This window comes from Tachypleus tridentatus, chromosome 3 (assembly GCF_004210375.1).
Source record: "Tachypleus tridentatus isolate NWPU-2018 chromosome 3, ASM421037v1, whole genome shotgun sequence".
Classification (NCBI taxonomy): Eukaryota; Metazoa; Arthropoda; class Merostomata; order Xiphosura; family Limulidae; genus Tachypleus; species Tachypleus tridentatus.
The window spans coordinates 114,638,119-114,665,527 of record NC_134827.1 but is presented as its reverse complement, the minus strand read 5'-3'; the positions used below and the strand labels follow the sequence as shown (position 1 = coordinate 114,665,527).

Sequence of the window (27,409 nt, the reverse complement as noted above, 5' to 3'; positions counted from 1 at the left end):
TATTGATGCTAACGGGGGTCACTTTCAACATTGTTTATAATTGTCATTCATATTTACCTTCTGTATTTTATATTGAAACATGTCTGTTAATAAATATATAAGTGCACAGTGACTTTCCGAACACCCTGTATCTCCAGCAAAATTTCAAAATCGTGTTACAGATATTATTATCAACTAAAACTATAATATCATTAATCATTTGTACTTAGTTATTAAGAAAAGCGTTAATGTAACGTCAAAGGTCTAAATGCCCTGCAGTAATAAAAGAGAAATCGTTTGAAGAAATATTGTGACCTGTGGCTTTAGGATGTGAACGATGCTAAGTGGCTGGAAGATTATTTCTTTTAAGTAATCGAAAATGCTTACAGGCTTTAGTTTCAGGTGGGATTTTGTTTTACCAATGTACGCGACCTTACAGACAGTACCCGTATATTTATATATGATCCATGAAAGTAGACGTTTAAGTACTTCGTCTTTGTTTGTTTTTTGAATTTCGCACATCTGAAGGCGTGCGACTCGTAATCTGAGGGTCGCGGGTTCGCGCCCGCGTTGCGCTAAACATGCTCGCCCTCCCAGCCGTGGGGGTGTATAATGTGACGGTCAATCCCACTATTCGTTGGTAAAAGAGTAGCCCAAGAGTTGGCGGTGGGTGGTGATGACTAGCTACCTTCCCTCTAGTCTTACACTGCTAAATTAGGGACGGCTAGCACAGATAGCCCTCGAGTAGCTTTGTGCGAAATTCCAAAAAACGTTAAACTGGACAAGTACGATTTTTCCGTACATTAGTTGTACCACTATTAGCGAGCAAATTTCTTTTGAAACCTAAAACGTAATTTTTGAGCTTAACCCGATAAGTACAATTGTATAGAAGTGATAACCAGCCTATGGTAAACGTTTAGGGAAAGAATAAAGTAATTTTTCATTGTTATTTGGACTGGAGTTCTTTATATTTTAACGAAATAAGCTAAAAATAATTCTCTCAGTGGAATAGTACGTTACAATAACAAAGATGAACAACGTTTCGACCTTCTTAGGTCATCTTCAGGTTAACAAAGAGAGAGTTTACAGTTGAGGAATATTTTTACTTCAAGTGGGTTTCTCATCATCACGAATGCACACTAATTATTACTAAGTAACCATGATATATTATTTTCTTATTGTTTACAGATTAATGGACGTTTAAAATGAAGCAATGCACAGTGTTTTTAAGTTTGTAAGCTGGTGTAGCATGTTTTGTTAATATGAAAATATCATAGTATATTTTATGTATATTAATCCTGAAGAAGGCAAAAAGGTGAAACGTTGGTTTAAATAGAAACATATCCTTTTATATGGAGTGCAAAGTTCGTTTTTATTAACTCTTATCATCCTGTATATATATAATTATGCTTTAAGAAATTTCTATATTTTTATTATTATCTTTATCCTGTCAATAAGCGACTCAAAATTCGGGAATGAAGCGAACCATTTGTCTCACTTTATCCTGCACGTAGGACAGAGAGGTTGATGGTGGTAGGTTGTCTTCTGGCTTTGTATGCTTATCTTTCCCCAGTTATGGCAGCCCATAGAGAAAGAACATTTGTAATGGTAAAGCCTGATGGTGTCCAACGTGGCCTTGTTGGTGAAATAATTCAACGATTTGAGAAAAAGGGATTCAAGTTGGTTGGTATGAAATTTTTGCAGGTGAGCCATCAAAATAATCACTTTTTGACGATGTAAAATAACGGATTGACATCATATTTTTAGATTTTATGTGGAGTTAATAAAAAAAAGGTAATTGTAAATGAAGTGTGTGTGTGTCCATATATATATATGTAATATATATTATAAATATAAATTTTCCAAAGTGAGAGACCAAAATGTAAATCTACTAAGTTGCCAGAGTCGAACTATCTATATACATGGCCTCCATGAGTAATCAACCGACAATTAGATTGATTGATTTTGAGTAGGAAGTGTATATACATGGTAGTGGAGTAATCGTTCATACTTCAGGCCTATTATTATTTCTCATTTTCTAAATACACGCACATTTGTTTCATTTCTCTTTCCTATGTTCTTGTTTTATGACCTTTATATCTATAAAGTATTTTATTTTTAGTGGTTTTCCAGAGGTGGGTGTGGGTGGTAACTATTTTATGGTATTTATAAATGTAAAAACTACTGCACAAAATATAGGTCTGAGTTCATAACTTACAGAAAATTGTGTTTTAAATTCAGGTACAATTTGTGAAGAACTCTAGAAGGGTTATGTAAACTTAGTAGATACTTCACAGGGATTACAAAATTTTTGTACCCCAGTAGCTCACACCGTTAAAAACTGTTTTACTTTCAGTACTTACGGTGGGCACATAAACCATTCTGTAGCTTTGTAGTTAAATAGCTAAAACCTAAGTCTTATCAAAACTTTATTTCTGGAAATAATTTAGACTTCTATCTTACAGAATTCATTCACAATTTCTAGCGTGCTTGTTTAGTTCATGTATGAAACTTCTAGTGGTAAAACTACATTACTTTAAATTCAGTAAATTGTGAATGTCTGTATATGTGTCAGCAGGGCATTTTAAAGTCTTACAATTAGGATATTTAACCTGAATGGCTTTACAAATGGTCCTACTAATTACCACAAATATCTGAACTATGGGGTCAAACATTATAACTATTTAATCTATAGAAATCATCATAGCAGGTCATTACAACCAAGATTAAACCATTTTACCAATTCATCAGAGGATCTTTTCTTATTTCTGTTGCTAATGTTTGTTAACTTTATTATGGTTTTGTTCCCATGAACAGTAGTGAAACATTTTATTATAAAGAACTTCACTGTAAGAGCGTATATTTCTTCATATTATGTGTATGTTGTGATTTTACTTGTTTATTGTTTAGTTTGTGGTAATTAGTAAAACCATCTAGAAATGTGTTCTTTACAGACATCTTGTATAGAATTGTATTCAAAATTGTTGTGGATGGATTCCTTGGTGAGATACAGATAGGCAATAATGGACTTAATTTGTATGAAATTAACAGTGGATAAAGTCCTGCATCTGTTTCTATGGTAACAGTGGATAAAGTCCTGCATCTGTTTCTATATTAAATTAACAGTGGAAAGTTAATTCCTGCATCTCTTTGTGGTAAATTAGCAGTGGATGGTTATAAGATGCTGCATCTCTTTCTGTGGTAAATTAGCAGTGGATGGTTATAAGATGCTGCATCTCTTTCTGTGGTAAATTAGCAGTGGATGGTTATAAGATGCTGCATCTCTTTCTGTGATAAATTAGCAGTGGATGGTTATAAAATGTTGCATCTCTTCCTGTGGTAAATTAGCAGTGGATGGTTATAAAATGTTGCATCTCTTTCTATGGTAAATTAGCAATGGATGGTTATAAAATGCTGCATCTTTTTCTGTGGTAAATTAGCAGTGGATGGTTATAAAGTCCTGCATCTGTTTACTGTTTTGTTTCTATCAGTAAGTTATGTACGTAATATTTCAACATAATTAAATTTATTGAAATGCTGTCATACACTGTTGTAAATTAGAATATTCTAACATTTCATACACTACTGTAACTTATTTCCTCATCTGTACTTATTACAAACTTTACAATGTGATCATGTCTCACTTGTAATTCAGTGATACCAGATTTTGATACAGTAACATAGAGAAATTGGAATTCTGTTTTACATCATAAATATATTACATATCCATAGCTCTTTGTACCAAATGTTGTGTGTCCCCTGCTGGTACAGCGGTAAGTGTACTGATTTACAAAGCTAATATCAGGGGTTCGATTCCCCTCGGTGGACTCAGAAGATAGCCTGATGTGGCTTTGCTATAAGAAAACACACACACACACACACACACAAATGTGTACATTTCAGTGTATTTACCAAACTAAAAACAGTGTTATTACATGGTTCAGTGTTTGCTCATAAAAATTCAGTGATCCAGTTAACTGCAGTAGATTTGTTAACAGGAAGACAGGCCTGAAACAGCAGTTCTGTTGTTGTTCAGAATGTTTATTCTTCTATTTTATTAGCTGCAACATATGATAAAGTATTGTACTAGAATAATATACTGTCCAGACCTTCCTTTAGTTGAAGACTTAACCTGTAGTCTTAACTTGTAGATTTAAAATGTAACAAGAAAATCATCTGTCAGTGTGAAATGTTTCTATTTATATTAGTTTGTGATGTTCCAGCAAACTGTCACTGGTATAAACTAGCCCTTTTGGCGTTAAGTCAGTCAAATCCTTTTGTGTGTTTTAAACTTCAGATAAATTAGAATACAAACATGGTTCATTAACATTGAAACAGCCTGTAACAATAATATTCAAGATACATGGAATTTATGTTTTGATGTGTTATCGGTTCTTTGTTCGTTTGTAGGCTGATGAAGTGCTCCTAAAGAAACATTATGAAGAGCTGGCAGGCCGACCTTTCTTTAATGGCCTTATTAAGTACATGCAGATGGGGCCTGTGGTTGCCATGGTGAGTGAGTAAAACTAATGAAAGTTTAGCTGATTCAAAATATCTTATTTTTATTAGATATTTGAGTCTTGTTTTATGTTGATAGTCTTAGTTTTAACATAAAATACATGGAGACTGAATTTACAGTTGAAATATATCCACAACATCCCGAACATAATTTATACAGAACTTAAAAATGTGTTGTTGATTTTAAATTATATTACTTAATATAACTTGTAGTTTCTATAGGAAATCATCTAGTATGTATAAAAGTTACACGTCCAGGATGTATTCTCTAGTGATACTGTCTCTTCTATGATTAACTTTATAGGCATGGGAAGGTCTAAATATCGTTAAGACGGCAGGGACATTATTGGAGCGACCAACCCCATGGAATCGAGTCCAGGTACCATTCGTGGTGATCTCTGTATTCAGGTTGGAAGGTAAGACCAGGAACAGTTAATTCATGTTCGACTTTACTGTATACCTTAGATGAAGGATTTGAACAGGTAAAAACTATGTTTCATGTTACAGTAATGAACTTTAAGTTTCTACCAAGTCAAACTTTAGCTAATTAATATGAAACGTCAGTGAAAATACTATTAAAATCTTTATTTTGTGTAGAAACATCATCCACGGTAGTGACTCTGTCCCTAGTGCAGAGAGAGAACTGGCATTGTGGTTTGACACAAAAGAGCTTGTTTGTTGGAAGCAAGAAATGGAAACATGGATCTATGAAGAAAACTAACTAACAGAATTCTGTCATGAATTTTCAGTGGACCACAGTATTAATTTAGATAACTCACAGGTATCTTTTACAAAGTTCTTCTGTATTCAAGAAAGTATTCTATGCTGTGTTTAATAAAATTGTAGTTCACTTCAAAATAAAATTGAGTTGTGAAGTACTTGATATATACTGCTGAAATGTTTACTCAATTTTAACAGTACAAGTACTACTGTTAAAACTTGTGTAATGTATCACATCTAATTTAGATGCTGGTTTTTACTGTAGGGAAGAAAAGCAACGTGGGTCTTAAGTTTCTTCTGGTCAAGTACAGTTGTAAATTACTTATGGAACTTAATACATTTTCAATCAAAAGGTTTGTACAACAAATTACAAGCCCAAGTAAACCCCATCACCCTTGATTAATTAATTACTACCAACCTTGAGGTTGTTAAGTGCAAGTTTCTGTTTGCAAGATCAAATTAGAAGTGGCAGGGTTGTCTTCCAACACTGGTTACTTTCAGAGGAACCATTCATGTACATAAAAACATTCAGTTCATGTATTACTAGAACCTACTTACAGCTGAGGTTAAATCAAAACACGTGCTACTAGGGTATCCTATGACAAATACTTCCCACGGAACTATGACCCCTAGAGAGTGGACTTTTGTCACAACCACAGTACAAGTTGGGATAGTTACACTGAGTGTTTATTACAAAAAAACAATGATTACAATATGGTAATGGTTTAATTGTCTTTGTGACATCTATGTTACAGATATTACATACATCACAATGTGATAATAAGCAAGCATGTTACTTTACTATATTTACATGCTGCTATAGAAACAGACCAATTTGTCTGGTTATAATAACATTACTTCTATTCATAATATACTTGACTAGTATGTGTTGCTGTCAGTGGTTTACTTCAGCCACGAACAGCAAATGGTTTTTACTTAATTCAGTGGCGTCTTCAGTTCTGGACAGAACTCAAAGATGAACGTTTCCAAAATATCCTAAAGTGAAGAAGAAATGGGTGTTAGGGTGAAAGATTTACGAGCATTTACAAAAAACTTCATAACCACCACCTATGTACACCAGAAAATTAAATATAATGGAGTCACTCTACAGTTCTTATAAATAAGTCACAGGAAAGACAAGAGAATCACTTCTCCACAATACTAAGTTACTTATGAAAAACAAGGCTTAACATTAATATCCAGGAAATGGGATGGGTATTTATATAATAAATCTGTTTTATAGAACATAACTACTTCAATGCTTTATGTAGAAGAGCTAGGGTTAAATATTGGGATGGTGGACAGGTAATAACACTTTAAAGGGTCTATAGACATACACATTTTATAGTTTCTACTTTTGTTAAACTAATTATTGCTGCTTTATCAGTTCTTCTAACATTGATAGATGTTTGTTAAAAAACTGATGAAACATCATGTCCAGCTGGTCCAATGAGCCTCTGTTGGGTAAAATGCATAGTCAGTGTAAACATAGAGCGGGCTTAACACGCTATAACATGCTCTTAGAACAAACGAGTCACACAGTTAACAAAACTGCAAAACTAGTTTTGGGGGTAAAGCCCACAAAATAAAAATGAGAAATTTACTTTTAAGAGTATATAAAAACTTGAATTACAGAAAGCACACGTAAAACTGTGATACTTACATACAACAGTTGTTTGTTTAGGCGACGGTCTTGAAGGGCTTCAAAAACTTTAGCCATTCCTTTCCGGGCATTTTGTTGACCAACCAAATCACTCAACATTTCTGCAAAAAGAGAATCTAAATACATCCTATCTTTTATCAGTACTAAAATAAAGATGTAACAAACATATAGGAAGATTTATTTAAATGTAACTTACGGATAAGCAATTTGTGAGAATGTAGAAGTTCATTCATCACTAGTAATATTTAAAATAAACAAACAATTTAGGGGTAAGCACTCCAAGGTTTTTCAAGCCCACGAGTAAATGTGTTTCGTTTCACACGGACTGTATTTGAAACTCTGTCAGCAACGAACACATTTCATGTTGATCAACAATTATCTGCTGTCCATAAGTATAAAAAATTACCTACAGCTGAACACAGGAAATCCCAATTAGTGAACTAAAGGCTATGCTCATCCACCTTTGTAAGCTTAACTTCATTTGGATCAAGGATTTGCTATAATTTATTTACTAACAAACCACATGCTCATACAATACTTATGTAAGTACATTAACAAAGTCAATAGATTACCAGGTATACTTGTAAGCAGCAGCTGCTTGGCTTGGTCTCGGGTCTGTTGTTTCTCAGCATCACTACGAGGACATTCGACTTTAGAAAGTACCCCATCAGGCCACATGGAATCTTTAAAGGTTTTCAGGTACTCTTCAAGCATTGGCTCAGAGATAATATGTGCCACAGTTTCATGAATCTGTCTGCAGAAAATGTCTACACTTGTTACCAGTCTCAAGATAATGTGTTGTTGAAACTTTATACAACAGTTCTCAGGTTCAAAATATTCTGTCAACACAATTCTATTTCTAATAATGACCATAGAAATCTAATCATCCATATCCATTATGTTAGCAACACTATTGTCACCTTGATTCATAATTTATAGTACCTGTACCAACAACATCCAAAGTTTTCCATAGGGAACTCTCTCAAACTCTGCAGCTGTTTAACTTGAAATCATTCACGTATGGTCAATACTGTACTGATGAATTCTTATATCCATCCTTAATGAACGTCCACTTTATGAAATACTTAACACAGGTGAGACCAACCATTCTTAAACTCAGTATACTGACACGTAAAGTGTCTCATTCTTACCAATAAGAACAAGGAAATTCTAAGACAAAAGTAATAATTTTGGAAACTTCAAAACCCCTAAGTCGAATTATAATATAATATTTTTGAAACACAAACTGGAAACTATTTAATTTACACTAAGTATTTAAACAGTGAGTTGAATATCTATATCTCCTTCCAGACAAGTATGAACTAAATTCTTACCCTTATATTACTATTCTTCAAACAAATACCATTACCTGTTAATTGTTTTACCAGAAGTAATCTGTACAAAAGCAATCAAAGAACGTCTAAACCAGTTAAAGACTCCACGAAGTTCAAAAATCTCTCCAACTAAAAGATAAAGTGGTTCTGCAATGGAATCTTTCTTGTCTTCTTTACTACAACGAGAACAATGTTCTGTTACTAAAACAACTGGAAACATGACCTTATTGTTATCTAATACATATCTTAAAATATCACCTTATTGTAGGAATCTAATATATATATATATATCTTAAAGCATGATCTTATTGTAGGTATCTAATATATATATACATATCTTCAAACATGATCTTATTGTAGGCATCTAATATATATATACATATCTTAAAATATCACCTTATTGTAGGTATCTAATATATATATACATATCTTAAAATATCACCTTATTGTAGGTATCTAATATATATATACATATCTTAAAACATGACCTTATTGTAGGTATCTAATATATATATATATATATATATCTTAAAACATGACCTTATTGTAGGTATCATATATATATACATATCTTAAAACATGACCTTATTGTAGGAATCTAATGTATATATACATATCTTAAAACATGATCTTATTGTAGGTATCATATATATATATATATATATACATATCTTAAAACATGATCTTATTGTAGGTATCATATATATATATATATATATACATATCTTAAAACATGACCTCATTGTAGGAATCTAATATATATATACATATCTTAAAACATGATCTTATTGTAGGTATCTAATATATATATATATATATATATACATATCTTAAAACATGATCTTATTGTAGGTATCTAATATATATATACATATCTTAAAACATGATGTCATTGTAGGTATCTAACATATATATAGATATCTTAAAACATGACCTTATTGTAGGAATCTAATATATATATACATATCTTAAAACATGATCTTATTGTAGGTGTCTAATATATATATATATATACATATCTTAAAACATGATGTCATTGTAGGTATCTAACATATATATAGATATCTTAAAACATGATCTTATTGAAGGAATCTAATATATATACACATATCTTAAAACATGACCTTATTGTAGAAATATAATATATATATACAAATCTTAAAACATGATTTTATTGTAGGTATCTAATATTTCTATACAAATCTTAAAACATGATCTTTATCAACAGTTTCTTACCTGTCTACACTATAAAGTAGAACTATACCATCAGTTACTTACCTGTCTACATCATACAGTAGAACTCTACCATCAGTTACTTACATGTCTACACTGTACAGTACAGCTATACCATCAGTTACTTACCTGTCTACACGGTACAGTAGAACTATATCATCAGTTACTTACCTGTCTACACTGTACAGTACAACTATACCATCAGTTACTTACCTGTCTACACGGTACAGTAGAACTATACCATCAATTACTTACCTGTCTACACTGTACAGTACAACTATACCATCAGTTACTTACCTGTCTACACAGTACAGTACAACTATACCATCAGTTACTTACCTGTCTACACTGTACAGTAGAACTATACCATCAGTTACTTACCTGTCTACACGGTACAGTAGAACTATATCATCAGTTACCTGTCTACATCATACAGTGCAACTATACCATCAGTTACTTACCTGTCTACACTGTACAGTACAACTATACCATCAGTTACTTACCTGTCTACATCATACAGTAGAATTCTACCATCAGTTACTTACCTGTCTACATCATACAGTAGAACTCTACCATCAGTTACTTACCTGTCTACATCATACAGTAGAACTATACCATCAGTTACTTACCTGTCTACAATGTACAGTAGAACTATACCATCAGTTACCTGTCTACATGGTACAGTAGAACTATACCATCAGTTACTTACCTGTCTACATCATACAGTAGTAGTAGGTCTTCATCATCAGTAGTTTCTGTCTGCCCAGTTCCTGCAGTGCTAGAGAACAGAAAAGTTACAAATGACACATATGATAAAGATAGAAAACTTATTTTATCTCATATGTACACATCTTTATTAAAGAATAGTATGTTAGAACTAGATGTCCTTCCACAGGTCCCTGAAAGTGTTCTGTTTCAAGAGTTAATAAAATCAAACTTAAAAATTATATTTTCTGTTTCTTGTTTTTGAAGTTTACATGATGTTGTAGCTTGCAGAATGGATAATTCTTGTTGTGATTCATGACCTGCATGTTTCACTCATGATATTTTAGTGTCTACAGACTGACAGAGAATACAGTACTGTAGAGTGGTGGAAATGATTAGAATAGATGACCTCTCCAGGCAGCCCTTGGCCTCTCTTTCAGAGAAACTAATTTATAAAATACACTACTTTCTAAATTTCTCATTAAAATGTACTTCTTGGTAGACAGTAGAAAACAAAAGTCACATTTGAATAAATTAGTTATTCTAAGATAACATTCCCCTAATTTATAATATTACACTTATATAGTACATCACAACAATTCCTAATATTATAAGAACTTATTACACTTATATAGTACATCACAACATTCCCCTAATATTATAAGAACTTATTACACTTATATAGTACATCACAACAATTCCTAATATTATAAGAACTTATTACACTTATATAGTACATCACAACATTCCCCTAATATTATAAGAACTTATTACACTTGTATAGTACATCACAACAATTCCTAATATTATAAGAACTTATTACACTTATATAGTACATCACAACATTCCCCTAATATTATAAGAACTTATTACACTTATATAGTACATCACAACAATTCCTAATATTATAAGAACTTATTACACTTATATAGTACATCACAACATTCCCCTAATATTATAAGAACTTATTACACTTATATAGTACATCACAACAATTCCTAATATTATAAGAACTTATTACACTTATATAGTACATCACAACAATTTACACGACAGTGTTAAAACCTCTGACGTTCACTATCTTTAGTTTCATATTATAATTAACAATAAATATTGATTATAATTATCAACTCCATGTTCAGTATTTGATTTATCAAATTAAATCAATTATTGTCATGAATATAATTAATTAGTCAAAATGAGCATTTTAAGTATCCAAGTGATGGAAATACATTCTCAAGATGACTTAAGATGGTTGGCACGTTGTTCTATACTTTATTTTAAAGTTTTAATACCTGTACTGGCTGTCTTGAGAATACATTTTTACTTCAAGTGGGTTTCTTGTCATCACAAGTACTTGAAATATTTTCATCATAATATCTCGTTACTATATATTGGTTAATTGAAGTTTCTTTAGTTAGTCATTAGTGTCATAGCTCCAACAAACAATTAACTTGAATAGCTTAAGTTAAGACACAACTACAGTGTCCACGTGCTTCATTCCATAAATGTAGTTGTATCAACATAAAACCATAAAGATCATCCCAGAAATGAAATGTATGTAACTTATTTGTTGTTAAACACGAAGCCAAACAATGGACTTCAACAACCCAAAGTTTAGTGTTATAAGTCAAGACTTTCTGCTGAGACACGACATAACTTACGTTAATCTGTATCTGTTTATAAACTTAAAAGTCAGTTATATTTAGTTTTTATTTCATTCATAGTGAATGTCAAGTAGACATGTTTGTTTTCAAGAATTCAACAGTTTTAATGTGAGAAAGAAACCTGGAAGATGTGTTATCACACTTCATACTACATTGTACGTACAAAACATTTTCACGTACAATGGGTTACAATTAAAAATGTAACTATTCCTGAGTGATTGTAACTGTAGACAGGGATTCAAACATTTAACTCACTCTTAATTTATAATTTTAATTCAAATTCTGTTTGAACAATTCTGACACCAAAATATTTTAAAACTAACATTTATTTGATGTAACTTCATGAAAGAAATGAAACAAAGTTTAACTTTTTGTTTGTGCACAGCTTGAAGAAGTTAGCTCTAAAAAAATACTTACTGAGTTCTTAGACAAACCAAAGACTGGCTATACGTTTCCAAAGAAACTATCTCTCGATCAGAATGTATGATATATTCCTTGATTATCAAGCGTCTTCCTTGTCTTTTTCTGACTGCAACTTTTTACAATCACACATCAAATGGTTTATTCATTTTTCGTGTCTTCAACATTTTTATGGTTGCATGTCAAATGGTTTGATTATTTACTAATAATATACAGCTTTTAAAACAGCTATAAACAAACTTTAAATATCATTGGATAGAAAAGTAATTGGACTTTTCATGCCAAACTAGAGTAAACAAAGTGGCATTGGAATTAGTTTATGGTTTTGTGGAAACTTTTTAAATGCAGTTCCAGCACCTACCAAATAACGGGAAGTTATGATGACTTAAAAACAACAGCCGTGGCTCGGGTCATTTCCCGTAGTTTGTTTAAATGTTTTCTTTTCTTTGGTGAAAGGGTTTACATAATAAATTAAACATGTTTGAAACTACAGAAAGTTTCTTCAATGAGAATACATCAGAAAAGCCTACTTAAAGTTAGTGAGCAAGGTAGATAACAAAATATTCTGGTATCTCTATTGCTTATTTATTTCTAATTTCAACTGTGATGAGTTTTATATAAAACATTACAATTATAAACAATAATTAAACATCTTTTCATTATATAATTTACAAAAGATTATTGTGACAACAAACAAATTGGTGAATATATATAATTTTTGTCACTGTCATGTAAGAATTGTTCAAATTATCTTTGTATATTTCTTTCTAAGATAACTTTTTTCACAAAATTTCCAAACACGTATGATGTCTATCATACGAAACAAAGGATAGTATGTATGTCAATAAAAATACAGCTGAGAATAGGAATATTATTTATGTGACAATAACAGAGTAATGTAATCGATAATTTATTACAAACTTCCACTAAATTACAATAATACATATAATTTCCAAAAACTGATGACTTGAAGAACTGAGACAATAAGAACCTGGGATTCATGAAATGTTAATATTATGATAATAAAACTCACTTCTAGAAGAACTGAGACAATAAGAACCTGGGATTCATGGAAAATTAATATTATGATAATTAAACTCACCTCTAAAAGAACTGAGACAATAAGAACCTGGGATTCATGGAAGGTTAATATTATGATAATAAAACTCACTTCTTGAAGAACTGAGACAATAAGAACCTGGGATTCATGGAAGGTTAATATCATGATAATTAAACTCACTTCTTGAAGAACTGAGACAATGAGAACTTGGGATTCATGGAAGGTTAATATTATGATAATAAAACTCACTTCTGGAAGAACTGAGACAATAAGAACCTGGAATTCATGGAAGGTTAATATTATGATAATTAAACTCACTTCTTGAAGAACTGAGACAATAAGAACCTGGGATTCATGGAAGGTTAATATTATGATAATAAAACTCACTTCTGGAAGAACTGAGACAATAAGAACCTGGGATTCATGGAAGGTTAATATTATGATAATTAAACTCACTTCTTGAAGAACTGAGACAATGAGAACTTGGGTTTCTTTGGAGGTGGCAAACTGCGTTTAAGGTGATCTGGACTTGGACTTAGGAAGGAGTAGAGAGCTTCACTTTTATTAAGTTGGTCATCCTTCATTACAACCTGAAATTATAAAGGTCATTCTACATTACCACCTAAATGCAGCTTTTATGCTGGAGAAACAGAACAATAAATCATGACTGAGTGAAGTTCTGATGGTAAAAAGATGGAGAACACTTACTGTTAGAAAGTTTTGTAGCAAAGCTTTAGCTCTATCCAGGTAAGTCTTGTCAAAAGTTTTGAAACGTGGTTTATTCTGACTGGGAAGTTCAATCTTCTTAACCCACAGAGCAGCCTAAAGAGAGACCAGCATGACCAGAACTTGGAGAATGATATGCAACAACTTTCTGTACATTTTAGTCAAACAGAAATAAAGGAATATACTTTTACTATTTACACTTAGTACAGTATTATTGAAACTTCACTGTAACAGAAGTACATTATAATACTAATGTTTAGTATTATTCAAACTTCACTGTACCAGAAGTACATTATAATACTAATGTTTAGTATTATTCAAACTTTACTGTAACAGAAGTACATTCTAATACTAATGTTTAGTATTATTCAAACTTCACTGTAACAGAAGTACATTATAATACTAATGTTTAGTATTATTCAAACTTTACTGTAACAGAAGTACATTCTAATACTAATGTTTAGTATTATTCAAACTTCACTGTAACAGAAGTACATTCTAATACTAATGTTTAGTATTATTCAAACTTCACTGTAACAGAAGTACATTATAATACTAATGTTTAGTATTATTCAAACTTCAATGTAACAGAAGTACATTATAATACTAATGTTTAGTATTATTCAAACTTCACTGTAACAGAAGTACATTCTAATACTAATGTTTAGTATTATTCAAACTTCACTGTAACAGAAGTACATTCTAATACTAATGCTTAGTATTATTTAAACTTCAATGTAACAGAAGTACATTATAATACTAATGTTTAGTATTATTTAAACTTCAATGTAACAGAAGTACATTATAATACTAATGTTTAGTATTATTTAAACTTCAATGTAACAGAAGTACATTCTAATACTAATGTTTAGTATTATTCAAACTTTACTGTAACAGAAGTACATTCTAATACTAATGTTTAGTATTATTCAAACTTCACTGTAACAGAAGTACATTATAATACTAATGTTTAGTATTATTCAAACTTTACTGTAACAGAAGTACATTCTAATACTAATGTTTAGTATTATTCAAACTTCACTGTAACAGAAGTACATTATAATACTAATGTTTAGTATTATTCAAACTTTACTGTAACAGAAGTACACTCTAATACTAATGTTTAGTATTATTTAAACTTCAATGTAACAGAAGTACATTATAATACTAATGTTTAGTATTATTCAAACTTCAATGCAACAGAAGTACATTATAATACTAATGTTTAGTATTATTTAAACTTCAATGTAACAGAAGTACATTATAATACTAATGTTTAGTATTATTCAAACTTTACTGTAACAGAAGTACACTCTAATACTAATGTTTAGTATTATTTAAACTTCAATGTAACAGAAGTACATTATAATACTAATGTTTAGTATTATTTAAACTTCAATGTAACAGAAGTACATTATAATACTAATGTTTAGTATTATTCAAACTTCACTGTACCAGAAGTACATTATAATACTAATGTTTAGTATTATTCAAACTTTACTGTAACAGAAGTACACTCTAATACTAATGTTTAGTATTATTTAAACTTCAATGTAACAGAAGTACATTATAATACTAATGTTTAGTATTATTCAAACTTCAATGTAACAGAAGTACATTATAATACTAATGTTTAGTATTATTCAAACTTCACTGTAACAGAAGTACATTATAATACTAATGTTTAGTATTATTCAAACTTCACTGTAACAGAAGTACATTATAATACTAATGTTTAGTATTATTTAAACTTCAATGTAACAGAAGTACATTATAATACTAATGTTTAGTATTATTCAAACTTCAATGTAACAGAAGTACATTATAATACTAATGTTTAGTATTATTCAAACTTTACTGTAACAGAAGTACACTCTAATACTAATGTTTAGTATTATTTAAACTTCAATGTAACAGAAGTACATTATAATACTAATGTTTAGTATTATTTAAACTTCAATGTAACAGAAGTACATTATAATACTAATGTTTAGTATTATTCAAACTTTACTGTAACAGAAGTACACTCTAATACTAATGTTTAGTATTATTTAAACTTCAATGTAACAGAAGTACATTATAATACTAATGTTTAGTATTATTTAAACTTCAATGTAACAGAAGTACATTATAATACTAATGTTTAGTATTATTCAAACTTCAATGTAACAGAAGTACATTATAATACTAATGTTTAGTATTATTCAAACTTCACTGTAACAGAAGTACATTATAATACTAATGTTTAGTATTATTCAAACTTCAATGTAACATGAGTACATTATAATACTAATGTTTAGTATTATTCAAACTTCAAAATAACAGAAGTACATTATAATACTAATGTTTAGTATTATTCAAACTTCACTGTAACAGAAGTACACTCTAATACTAATGTTTAGTATTATTTAAACTTCAATGTAACAGAAGTACATTATAATACTAATGTTTAGTATTATTCAAACTTCACTGTACCAGAAGTACATTATAATACTAATGTTTAGTATTATTCAAACTTCACTGTAACAGAAGTACATTATAATACTAATGTTTAGTATTATTCAAACTTCACTGTAACAGAAGTACACTCTAATACTAATGTTTAGTATTATTTAAACTTCAATGTAACAGAAGTACATTATAATACTAATGTTTAGTATTATTCAAACTTCACTGTAACAGAAGTACATTATAATACTAATGTTTAGTATTATTCAAACTTCACTGTAACAGAAGTACACTCTAATACTAATGTTTAGTATTATTTAAACTTCAATGTAACAGAAGTACATTATAATACTAATGTTTAGTATTATTCAAACTTCAATGTAACAGAAGTACATTATAATACTAATGTTTAGTATTATTCAAACTTCAATGTAACAGACGTACATGATAATACTAATGCTTAGTATTATTTAAACTTCAATGTAACAGACGTACATGATAATACTAATGCTTAGTATTATTTAAACTTCAATGTAACAGTAGTACATTCTAATACTAATGCTTAGTATTATTCACACTTCAATGTAACAGAAGTACATTCTAATACTAATGTTCTTAGTGAACATATAGTCTTCACAAGTCACTAAATATAAAGCTGGAACATCCATTTTGTTTTATTTAATCTTATACATTATTTCATTCTCAGTACCCAACTTACAGATATATCACACACGTGTTTATGAATATTATACCAAGTGTTATAAATATTATACCACATTCACAGTTTATACCATCAAGATCCAGTTCACACATGGTGTAAATATTATACCACATTCACAGTTTGTACCATCAAGATCCACTTAACACGTGCTGTAAATATTATACCACATTCACTGTTTATACCATCAAAATCCAGTTCACACATGCTGTAAATATTATACCACATTCACTGTTTATACCATCAAGATCCAGTTCACACATGCTGTAAATATTATACCACATTCACTGTTTATACCATCAAGATCCAGTTCACACATGCTGTAAATATTATACCACATTCACTATTTATACCATCAAGATCCAGTTCACACATGCTGTAAATATTATACCACATTCACTATTTATACCATCAAGATCCAGTTCACACATGCTGTAAATATTATACATTTACTATTTATACCATCAAGATCCAGTTCACACATGGTGTAAAGATTATACCACATTCACAGTTTATACCATCAAGATCCACTTAACACGTGCTGTAAATATTATACCACATTCACAGTTTATACCATCAAGATCCACTTAACACGTGCTGTAAATATTATACCACATTCACAGTTTATACCATCAAGATCCAGTTCACACATGATGTAAATATTATACCACATTCACTGTTTATACCATCAAGATCCAGTTCATACATGGTGTAAATATTATACCACATTCACTGTTTATACCATCAAGATCCACTTAACACGAGCTGTATATATTATACCACATTCACAGTTTATACCATCAAGATCCAGTTCACACATGGTGTAAATAGTATATTACATTCACAGTTTATACCATCAAGATCCAGTTCACACATGCTGTAAATATTATATTACATTCACAGTTTATACCATCAAGATCCAGTTCACACATGGTGTAAATATTATACCACATTCACTGTTTATACCATCAAGATCCAGTTCACACATGGTGTAAATATTATACCACATTCACTGTTTATACCATCAAGATCCAGTTCACACATGGTGTAAATAGTATATTACATTCACAGTTTATACCATCAAGATCCAGTTCACACATGGTGTAAATATTATATTACATTCACAGTTTATACCATCAAGATCCAGTTCACACATGGTGTAAATATTATACTACATTCACAGTTTATACCATCAAGATCCAGTTCACACATGGTGTAAATATTATACCACATTCAGTGTTTATACCATCAAGATCCAGTTCACACATGGTGTAAATATTATACCACATTCACTGTTTATACCATCAAGATCCAGTTCACACATGGTGTAAATATTATACCACATTCACTGTTTATACCATCAAGATCCAGTTCACACATGGTGTAAATATTATACCACATTCACTGTTTATACCATCAAGATCCAGTTCACACATGGTGTAAATATTATATTACATTCACAGTTTATACCATCAAGATCCAGTTCACACATGGTGTAAATATTATACCACATTCACAGTTTATACCATCAAGATCCAGTTCACACATGGTGTAAATATTATATTACATTCACAGTTTATACCATCAAGATCCAGTTCACACATGGTGTAAATATTATATTACATTCATAGTTTATACCATCAAGATCCAGTTCACACATGGTGTAAATATTATATTACATTCACAGTTTATACCATCAAGATCCAGTTCACACATGGTGTAAATATTATATTACATTCACAGTTTATACCATCAAGATCCAGTTCACACATGGTGTAAATATTATACTACATTCACAGTTTATACCATCAAGATCCAGTTCACACATGGTGTAAATATTATACCACATTCACTGTTTATACCATCGAGATCCACTTAACACATGCTGTAAATATTATACCACATTCACAATTTATACCATCAAGATCCAGTTCACACATGGTGTAAATATTATATTACATTCACAGTTTATACCATCAAGATCCAGTTCACACATGGTGTAAATATTATATTACATTCACAGTTTATACCATCAAGATCCAGTTCACACATGGTGTAAATATTATACTACATTCACAGTTTATACCATCAAGATCCAGTTCACACATGGTGTAAATATTATACCACATTCACAGTTAAAACCATCAAGATCCAGTCAGTTCACACTAAATATTCCTTCTTTCTGTAGCATGCATTAACATAATGTGGAAAATAGAATCTTACTGGAATCAATTTTTGCTGAAGAGAATGAAAATCTGCAACAGTTCGCAACACCACCCAACCAGAGATTCCTCGTTCTTTCCGGGGAACTCGCCCTCCTGTGAGATGAACAAGAAGGGTAAATTGTGGGACGAGTTTCTCAGAGTCTTTGGAAATCTAAATATTGAAAAAACAACAACATCGTATCTCGTACATTCTCTAGCATAAAGAATATTGCTACAACTCAACCCTACATACGTATATACAGTAACAACAATGCTTATTTTTAAGAATTTGCAGAAGTACCTTAACAATGAGTTGTTTTTACAACCAAATTATTTTAAACCTTTCTCTAATAACTTTCTATTACAAGCAGGTATCTCATATACTTCTGAAGTTTAATGATTTGAACAATATGCTATCACTAACCATTCTAGTTTAATATTCATACCTTGATCACAGTTGTGTGAAACTTTTACAACAGAATAATTAGTTTTAACATGTTAAAATAAAGAAAATCAATTTGAAAACGACCACTTGATTCCATCAGTCTAAATCAGTGCACAGACAATTTATCACTTGACAACAACCATTGCTCGAGAAGATAATTTTTTGAAAGAAACTTAACATCCAAATCTAAACAAATAATTTACTAGTCTATTCCCTCACCTCTCTAGATATATTTTGTAACCCTATTTTCTACATAAAGAGAGTCGTTAAACCTAATTACGTGTTATGTACGGTGGATAGTTTTCCTGTTATTATTACTCATAAACCAGCAGTGTCCTAATTCAGAAGATTACTAACCCTACTTATTAATACTTATGTGTAACACTTTTCGTCTCTAATTACGTGTTATATACGGTGGATAGTTTTCCTGTTATTATTACTCGTAAACCAGCAGTATCCTAATTCAGAAGATTACTAACACTACTTATTAATACTTATGTGTAACACTTTTCGTCTCTAATTACGTGTTATGTACGGTGGATAGTTTTCCTGTTATTATTACTCGTAAACCAGCAGTGTCCTAATTCAGAAGATTACTAACACTACTTATTAATACTTATGTGTAACACTTTTCGTCTCTAATTACGTGTTATGTACAGTGGATAGTTTTCCTGTTATTATTACTCATAAACCAGCAGTGTCCTAATTCAGAAGATTACTAACACTACTTATTAATACTTATGTGTAACAGTGTCCTAATTCAGAAGATTACTAACCCTACTTATTAATACTTATGTGTAACAGTGTCCTAATTCAGAAGATTACTAACCCTACTTATTAATACTTATGTGTAACAGTGTCCTAATTCAGAAGATTACTAACCCTACTTATTAATACTTATGTGTAACACTTTTCGTCTCTAATTACGTGTTATATACGGTGGATAGTTTTCCTGTTATTATTACTCGTAAACCAGCAGTATCCTAATTCAGAAGATTACTAACACTACTTATTAATACTTATGTGTAACAGTGTCCCAATTCAGAAGATTACTAACCCTACTTATTAATACTTATGTGTAACACTTTTCGTCTCTGCAGTGAAGTATACAGTAGAATCATAGAAACAAAATACTCTTTAATTGAAACAAGTTCAATTCACTATTTGGACAAGATATTGGCTGGTATGTACCTGACCTTGCATATTTTTAGGATTATATCTGCATGAAAGATTAAACTTCCCTTGATTGTTTCACCATCATAGCTCTCGACATGAAGAAGCATTGCATGTTTCTCACATGAAATGGATGTAAAATGAGACTGTGCTGAGTGAAACAGATTATTACCTCAGCTTTGTCTAACGTGGCCTGCCACATGCCTAGGTTTTCACTCCAGGTTTCTGTTCGATCAATGTGACATTCCAACTGATGACGTTCTGCTTTCATGTCATCAATTTCTTTTTCTAACATAAGCATCATCTGAAACACATGTAAACCACATCGATAACAACAATTTAAAACACATGTAAACCACATCGATAACAACAATTTAAAACACATGTAAACCACATCGATAACAACAATTTAAAACACATGTAAACCATATCGATAACAACAATTTAAAACACATGTAAACCATATCGATAACAACAATTGAAACACGTGTAAACCATATCGATAACAACAACTTAAAACACATGTGAACCATATCTATAACAACAATTTAAAACACATGTAAACCATATCTGTAATAACAATTTAAAACACATGTAAACCATATCTGTAATAACAATTTAAAACACATATAAATAATGTTTATTATAACAATCTAAATCTCATGTAAACCTCAAGAGAACCATCAGAATCATATCTAAACCATATGTATATCCCTAAAACACATGTAAACCTCACGAGTATCATGTGAACCACACCTACACCATATGTATATCCCTAAAACACGTGTAAATCATATCTATTATTTCAACACAATCTAAAACACTTGCAAGTCATATCTATTACTTTAACACAATCCAAAACAGGTAAATCATATCTATTATTTCAACACATTCTAAAACACATGTAAGTCATATGTATTATTTTAACACAATTTAAAACATATCTATTATTTTAAAACAATCTAAAACACATGTAAGTCATATCTATTATTTTAACACAATGTAAAACATATCTATTATTTTAACACAATCTAAAGCATGTAAATTACATCTATTATTTCAACACATTCTAAAATATGTAAATCATATCTATTATTTCAACATAATCTAAAACATAAATTATATCTAATATTTCAACACAGTCTAAAACATGTAAAACATATCTATTATTTTAAAACAATCTAAAACACATGTAAGTCATATCTATTATTTTAACACAATGTAAAACATATCTATTATTTTAACACAATCTAAAGCATGTAAATTACATCTATTATTTCAACACATTCTAAAATATGTAAATCATATCTATTATTTCAACATAATCTAAAACATAAATTATATCTAATATTTCAACACAGTCTAAAACATGTATGTCATATCTATTATTTTAGAACAACCTAAAACACATGTAAGTCATATCTATTATTTTAACACAATGTAAAAAAACGTATCTATTATTTTAACACAATGTAAAACACGTAAACTTCATGAGTACCATCTGAGCCACACCTACACCACACATATATCCCTAAAACGTGCAAATCATATCTATTATTTTAACACAATGTAAAACACTTGCAAGTCATATCTATTATTTTAACACAATGTAAAATAGTTGCAAGTCATATCTATTATTTTAACACAATGTAAAACGTATCTATTATTTTAACACAATCTAAAACACATGTAAGCCTCACAGGTACCATCTGAGCCACACCTACACCACATGTATATCCCTAAAACACGTGTAAATCATATCTATTATTTTAACATGATCTAAAACACATGTACATTATATCTATTATTATGACACAATCTGAAACACTTGCAAGTCATATCTATTGTTTTAACACAATCTGAAACACTTGCAAGTCATATCTATTGTTTTAACACAATCTAAAACACTTGCAAGTCATATCTATTATTTTAACACAATCTAAAACACTTGCAAGTCATATCTATTATTTTAACACAATCTAAAACACTTGCAAGTCATATCTATTATTTTAACACAATCTAAAACACCTGCAAGTCATATCTATTATTTTAACACAATCTAAAACACCTGCAAGTCATATCTATTATTTTAACACAATCTAAAACACCTGCAAGTCATATCTATTATTTTAACACAATCTAAAACACTTGCAAGTCATATCTATTATTTTAACACAATCTAACACACCTGCAAGTCGTATCTATTATTTTAACACAATCTAACACACCTGCAAGTCGTATCTATTATTTTAACACAATCTAAAACACTTGCAAGTCGTATCTATTATTTTAACACAATCTAAAACACCTGCAAGTCATATCTATTATTTTAACACAATCTAAAACACCTGCAAGTCATATCTATTATTTTAACACAATCTAAAACACCTGCAAGTCATATCTATTACTTTAACACAATCTAAAACACCTGCAAGTCATATCTATTATTTTAACACAATCTAAAACACTTGCAAGTCATATCTATTGTTTTAACACAATCTAAAACACTTGCAAGTCATATCTATTATTTTAACACAATCTTAAACACTTGCAAGTCATATCTATTATTTTAACACAATTTAAAACACTTGCAAGTCATATCTATTATTTTAACACAATCTAAAACACGTAAACTTCATGAGTACCATCTGAGCCACACCTACACCACACATATATCCCTAAACGCGTTAAATCATATCTATTATTTTAACACAATGTAAAACACTTGCAAGTCATATCTATTATTTTAACACAATGTAAAATAGTTGCAAGTCATATCTATTATTTTAACACAATGTAAAACGTATCTATTATTTTAACACAATCTAAAACACATGTAAGCCTCACAGGTACCATCTGAGCCACACCTACACCACATGTATATCCCTAAAACACGTGTAAATCATATCTATTATTTTAACACAATCTAAAACACTTGCAAGTCATATCTATTGTTTTAACACAATCTAAAACACTTGCAAGTCATATCTATTATTTTAACACAATCTTAAACACTTGCAAGTCATATCTATTATTTTAACACAATCTAAAACACTTGCAAGTCGTATCTATTATTTTAACACAATCTAAAACACTTGCAAGTCGTATCTATTATTTTAACACAATCTAAAACACCTGCAAGTCATATCTATTATTTTAACACAATCTAAAACACCTGCAAGTCGTATCTATTATTTTAACACAATCTAAAACACCTGCAAGTCATATCTATTATTTTAACACAATCTAAAACACCTGCAAGTCATATCTATTATTTTAACACAATCTAAAACACCTGCAAGTCATATCTATTATTTTAACACAATCTAAAACACTTGCAAGTAATATCTATTATTTTAACACAATCCAAAACACTTGCAAGTCATATCTATTGTTTTAACACAATCTAAAACACTTGCAAGTCATATCTATTATTTTAACACAATCTAAAACACATGTAAGTCATATCTATTATTTTAACACAATCTGAAGCACATGTAAGTCATATGTATTATTTTAACATTATCTAAAACACATGTAAGTCATATCTATTATTTTAACACAATCTAAAACACTTGCAAGTCATATCTATTATTTTAACACAATCTAAAACACTTGCAAGTCATATCTATTATTTTAACGCAATCTAAAACACATGTAAGTCATATCTATTATTTTAACACAATCTAAAACACTTGCAAGTCATATCTATTATTTTAACACAATCTAAAACACATGTAAGTCATATGTATTATTTTAACACAATCTAAAACACATGTAAGTCATATGTATTATTTTAACACAATCTAAAACACTTGTAAGTCATATCTATTATTTTAACACAATCTAAAACACATGTAAGTCATATGTATTATTTTAACACAATCTAAAACACATGTAAGTCATATGTATTATTTTAACACAATTTAAAACACTTGTAAGTCATATCTATTATTTTAACACAATCTAAAACACTGGCAAGTCATATCTATTGTTTTAACACAATCTAAAACACTTGTAAGTCATATCTATTATTTTAACACAATCTAAAACACTTGCAAGTCATATCTATTGTTTTAACACAATCTAAAACACTTGCAAGTCATATCTATTGTTTTAACACAATCTAAAACACTTGTAAGTCATATCTATTATTTTAACACAATCTAAAACACTTGCAAGTCATATCTATTATTTTAACACAATCTAAAACACTTGCAAGTCATATCTATTATTTTAACATTATCTAAAGCACATTAAGTTCTGTATAGATCTACAATGTATAAAACACAAATTATTAAAACATTGATTAAAGTATACTTTTAAATATTACCAGTCATTCCTTAATGTTCATATGGAATTAAACACAAAGCTCGACAATGGGCTATCTATACTCTGCCCACAATGGGTATCAATACATAGTGTTTAGCCAAGTAAATCAGAAGGCATACCACTGTGCCACAGGAGGGCTTTCATCTTTCAAAGTACTTGATGTTATATTCAATCAAATAGTTTATTTATTACTTTAAGTACAAACTCATGGATTACATGTAGCACAAGAATACAGTTCATCTGGATTTACATCACATATAAATCCAGATGATCGATGACAGAGATTAAAGCTGTAAGTGTTTATTTTGTGAGCGAGGCCACTGTTTGTAAGGTTTTGTCTGCATAATCAGTCTATTGTTTGAGTGAGAGAATAAAAAAAATCACCAAAATAAATATTTAAAAGTATTTAATGTTTATTAAGTATATTAAATTAAATTCTAATTAGAAAGTAGTTCAGTGACTGTAAACACACTGAAACTGGTGGAATAAATAAAAAAATTAGTAACTGATTCTACAACAAAAGCCAGCTTTGTTTGTGACAAACTTACTGTAACTAACCACTGTCATTCCTAATTTTGAGTTCCAAACAACAGGAACAAAACCTATCATATGCTATTGGGCTACTCTTTAATAAGAAGTAGTGGAATTGACTATCACAGAATAACACCCCTTGACAGAAAGGCAGGCATGTTTGGATGTTGGGTTTTGATAGAGTGACTGGCAAAGTGAAATCCTAATGTCCTAAATATCAGGTCATGTTAAGCCTAAAGGTAACTGTTTTTTGTGTTCTGTAATACATGTACCTGTTGCATGGTTTATTTCATTACTGTATTCCACAACAATAATAAAAAGTAACAAACGAATTAGTTGAAAACTTCGGTAGAACTTTATGCTGATCGTGTAGTTTGTGATAATAAAATGATTCGTTTTGTATGTGGTATTTGTATAAATTCACAAATATGATAATTAAAAAAAATTTCCATTGGATACATTTTTGTTGATTTTAATTACCAATTTTTATGTCTTCGTACGTTATTGTAAAGCTTTTGTTGAAGTTTTTATTTGATAAAACTGTAAATTTTATCTTTGTTTTCATTTAAAAAACATTGCACAAGGTTTCAAGATATTTGCCTCAAAGTCAACATCTGGCATAATTTAAGAGAGATTTAATTAAGATGTTAGTGATACTTGGGTCATCATCCAGTGTAGTTTAATATTCACTAAATTAAAATATTTATTAGATTCAGTGTAAAATCCAGGGTGCCTACTGTTAATTTGTATTTGTAAATAATTGAACCCAGAATTAGCTGTATAAAACATCCCAATCACAACAACATAGTGTTTGACTTGAAAGTTTATGTAATTTGCGATTCAAATTATTACTGTGAAACTCGATACATTCCTATTTGTGAAGGAGGAAGACAGAATTGTTTTAATTAAAATGAAATGTTCTTGGTTTTTTTTTTATGAGCATATACCAAGAGATACAGGATAAGATGGGATAACACTTGTTACCTTTGTATGAAAACCAGTTCAATGCAAATTCAGGAAGAGCTGGTAACAACACGAAGTTTAGATACAAGACAGGATCATGCTTGTAATCTGTGTGGCAAAACGTGATTTGTTTCAAGTACAAAAAAGTCATAGTAGCTAAGTGAAGGTATAATTAATTTAAACCAATTGACCTATAGAATTCTACTAAAAGATTCTGGTACGCTAGTGCAGATGTTCACTATTCTTTTGTCTCTCCAGAAGATACACTGTAACTGATGGATATTTAGAACAAAACTGATTAAAATTGTATTGTATTAAATTACTAACTCAAAGTTATGCAGACACGTGGCTCACCTTTGGGTCCGACTTTGGCGTACTTCGTAAAGCCTGTAAAGCCTGAGTCTTGTTTGATAACTTCTCGTCAAGTTGTCGCATTTGAGCTTTAGCACAGTTTGAATAATCTGATAAGGAGAGGCCCTCACCGGAGGACTCACAAATGTGGGAGTTTTTACAGTCCTCATCCTCACGTGAATCGTTAGGTTCTTGTAAACAAACACAAGTTTTCTGATT

General features: G+C 30.2%; 2 protein-coding genes across 6 annotated transcripts in view; one reads left to right on the top strand and one right to left on the bottom strand.

The window, feature by feature from the left end:
• Nucleotides 1-1,462: 1,462 nt before the first annotated feature.
• LOC143247824 (nucleoside diphosphate kinase A-like) lies at nt 1,463-5,360 on the top strand. Its single transcript, XM_076496341.1, is given in 5 exon segments — nt 1,463-1,683; nt 4,390-4,491; nt 4,802-4,823; nt 4,826-4,913; nt 5,095-5,360. Coding segments are annotated over 5 exon segments (513 nt in total). The 5' UTR covers nt 1,463-1,506; the 3' UTR covers nt 5,219-5,360.
• A 528-nt stretch (nt 5,361-5,888) lies between these two features.
• The window catches only part of snz (sorting nexin snazarus), a 46,447-nt gene continuing 24,926 nt past the window's right edge, over nt 5,889-27,409 (bottom strand). For all 5 annotated transcript variants that reach the window (XM_076496333.1, XM_076496335.1, XM_076496336.1 and 2 more), the window contains 10 exons: nt 27,194-27,381; nt 21,186-21,317; nt 19,415-19,567; nt 14,008-14,121; nt 13,756-13,889; nt 10,157-10,225; nt 8,250-8,390; nt 7,453-7,634; nt 6,881-6,981; nt 5,889-6,213 (listed from right to left, as the gene is read on the bottom strand). In XM_076496333.1, coding sequence (XP_076352448.1) covers nt 6,154-6,213; nt 6,881-6,981; nt 7,453-7,634; nt 8,250-8,390; nt 10,157-10,225; nt 13,756-13,889; nt 14,008-14,121; nt 19,415-19,567; nt 21,186-21,317; nt 27,194-27,381 — 1,274 coding nt within the window. In that variant the 3' untranslated portion in view covers nt 5,889-6,153. The remainder of the gene's footprint in view (nt 6,214-6,880; nt 6,982-7,452; nt 7,635-8,249; nt 8,391-10,156; nt 10,226-13,755; nt 13,890-14,007; nt 14,122-19,414; nt 19,568-21,185; nt 21,318-27,193; nt 27,382-27,409) is intronic.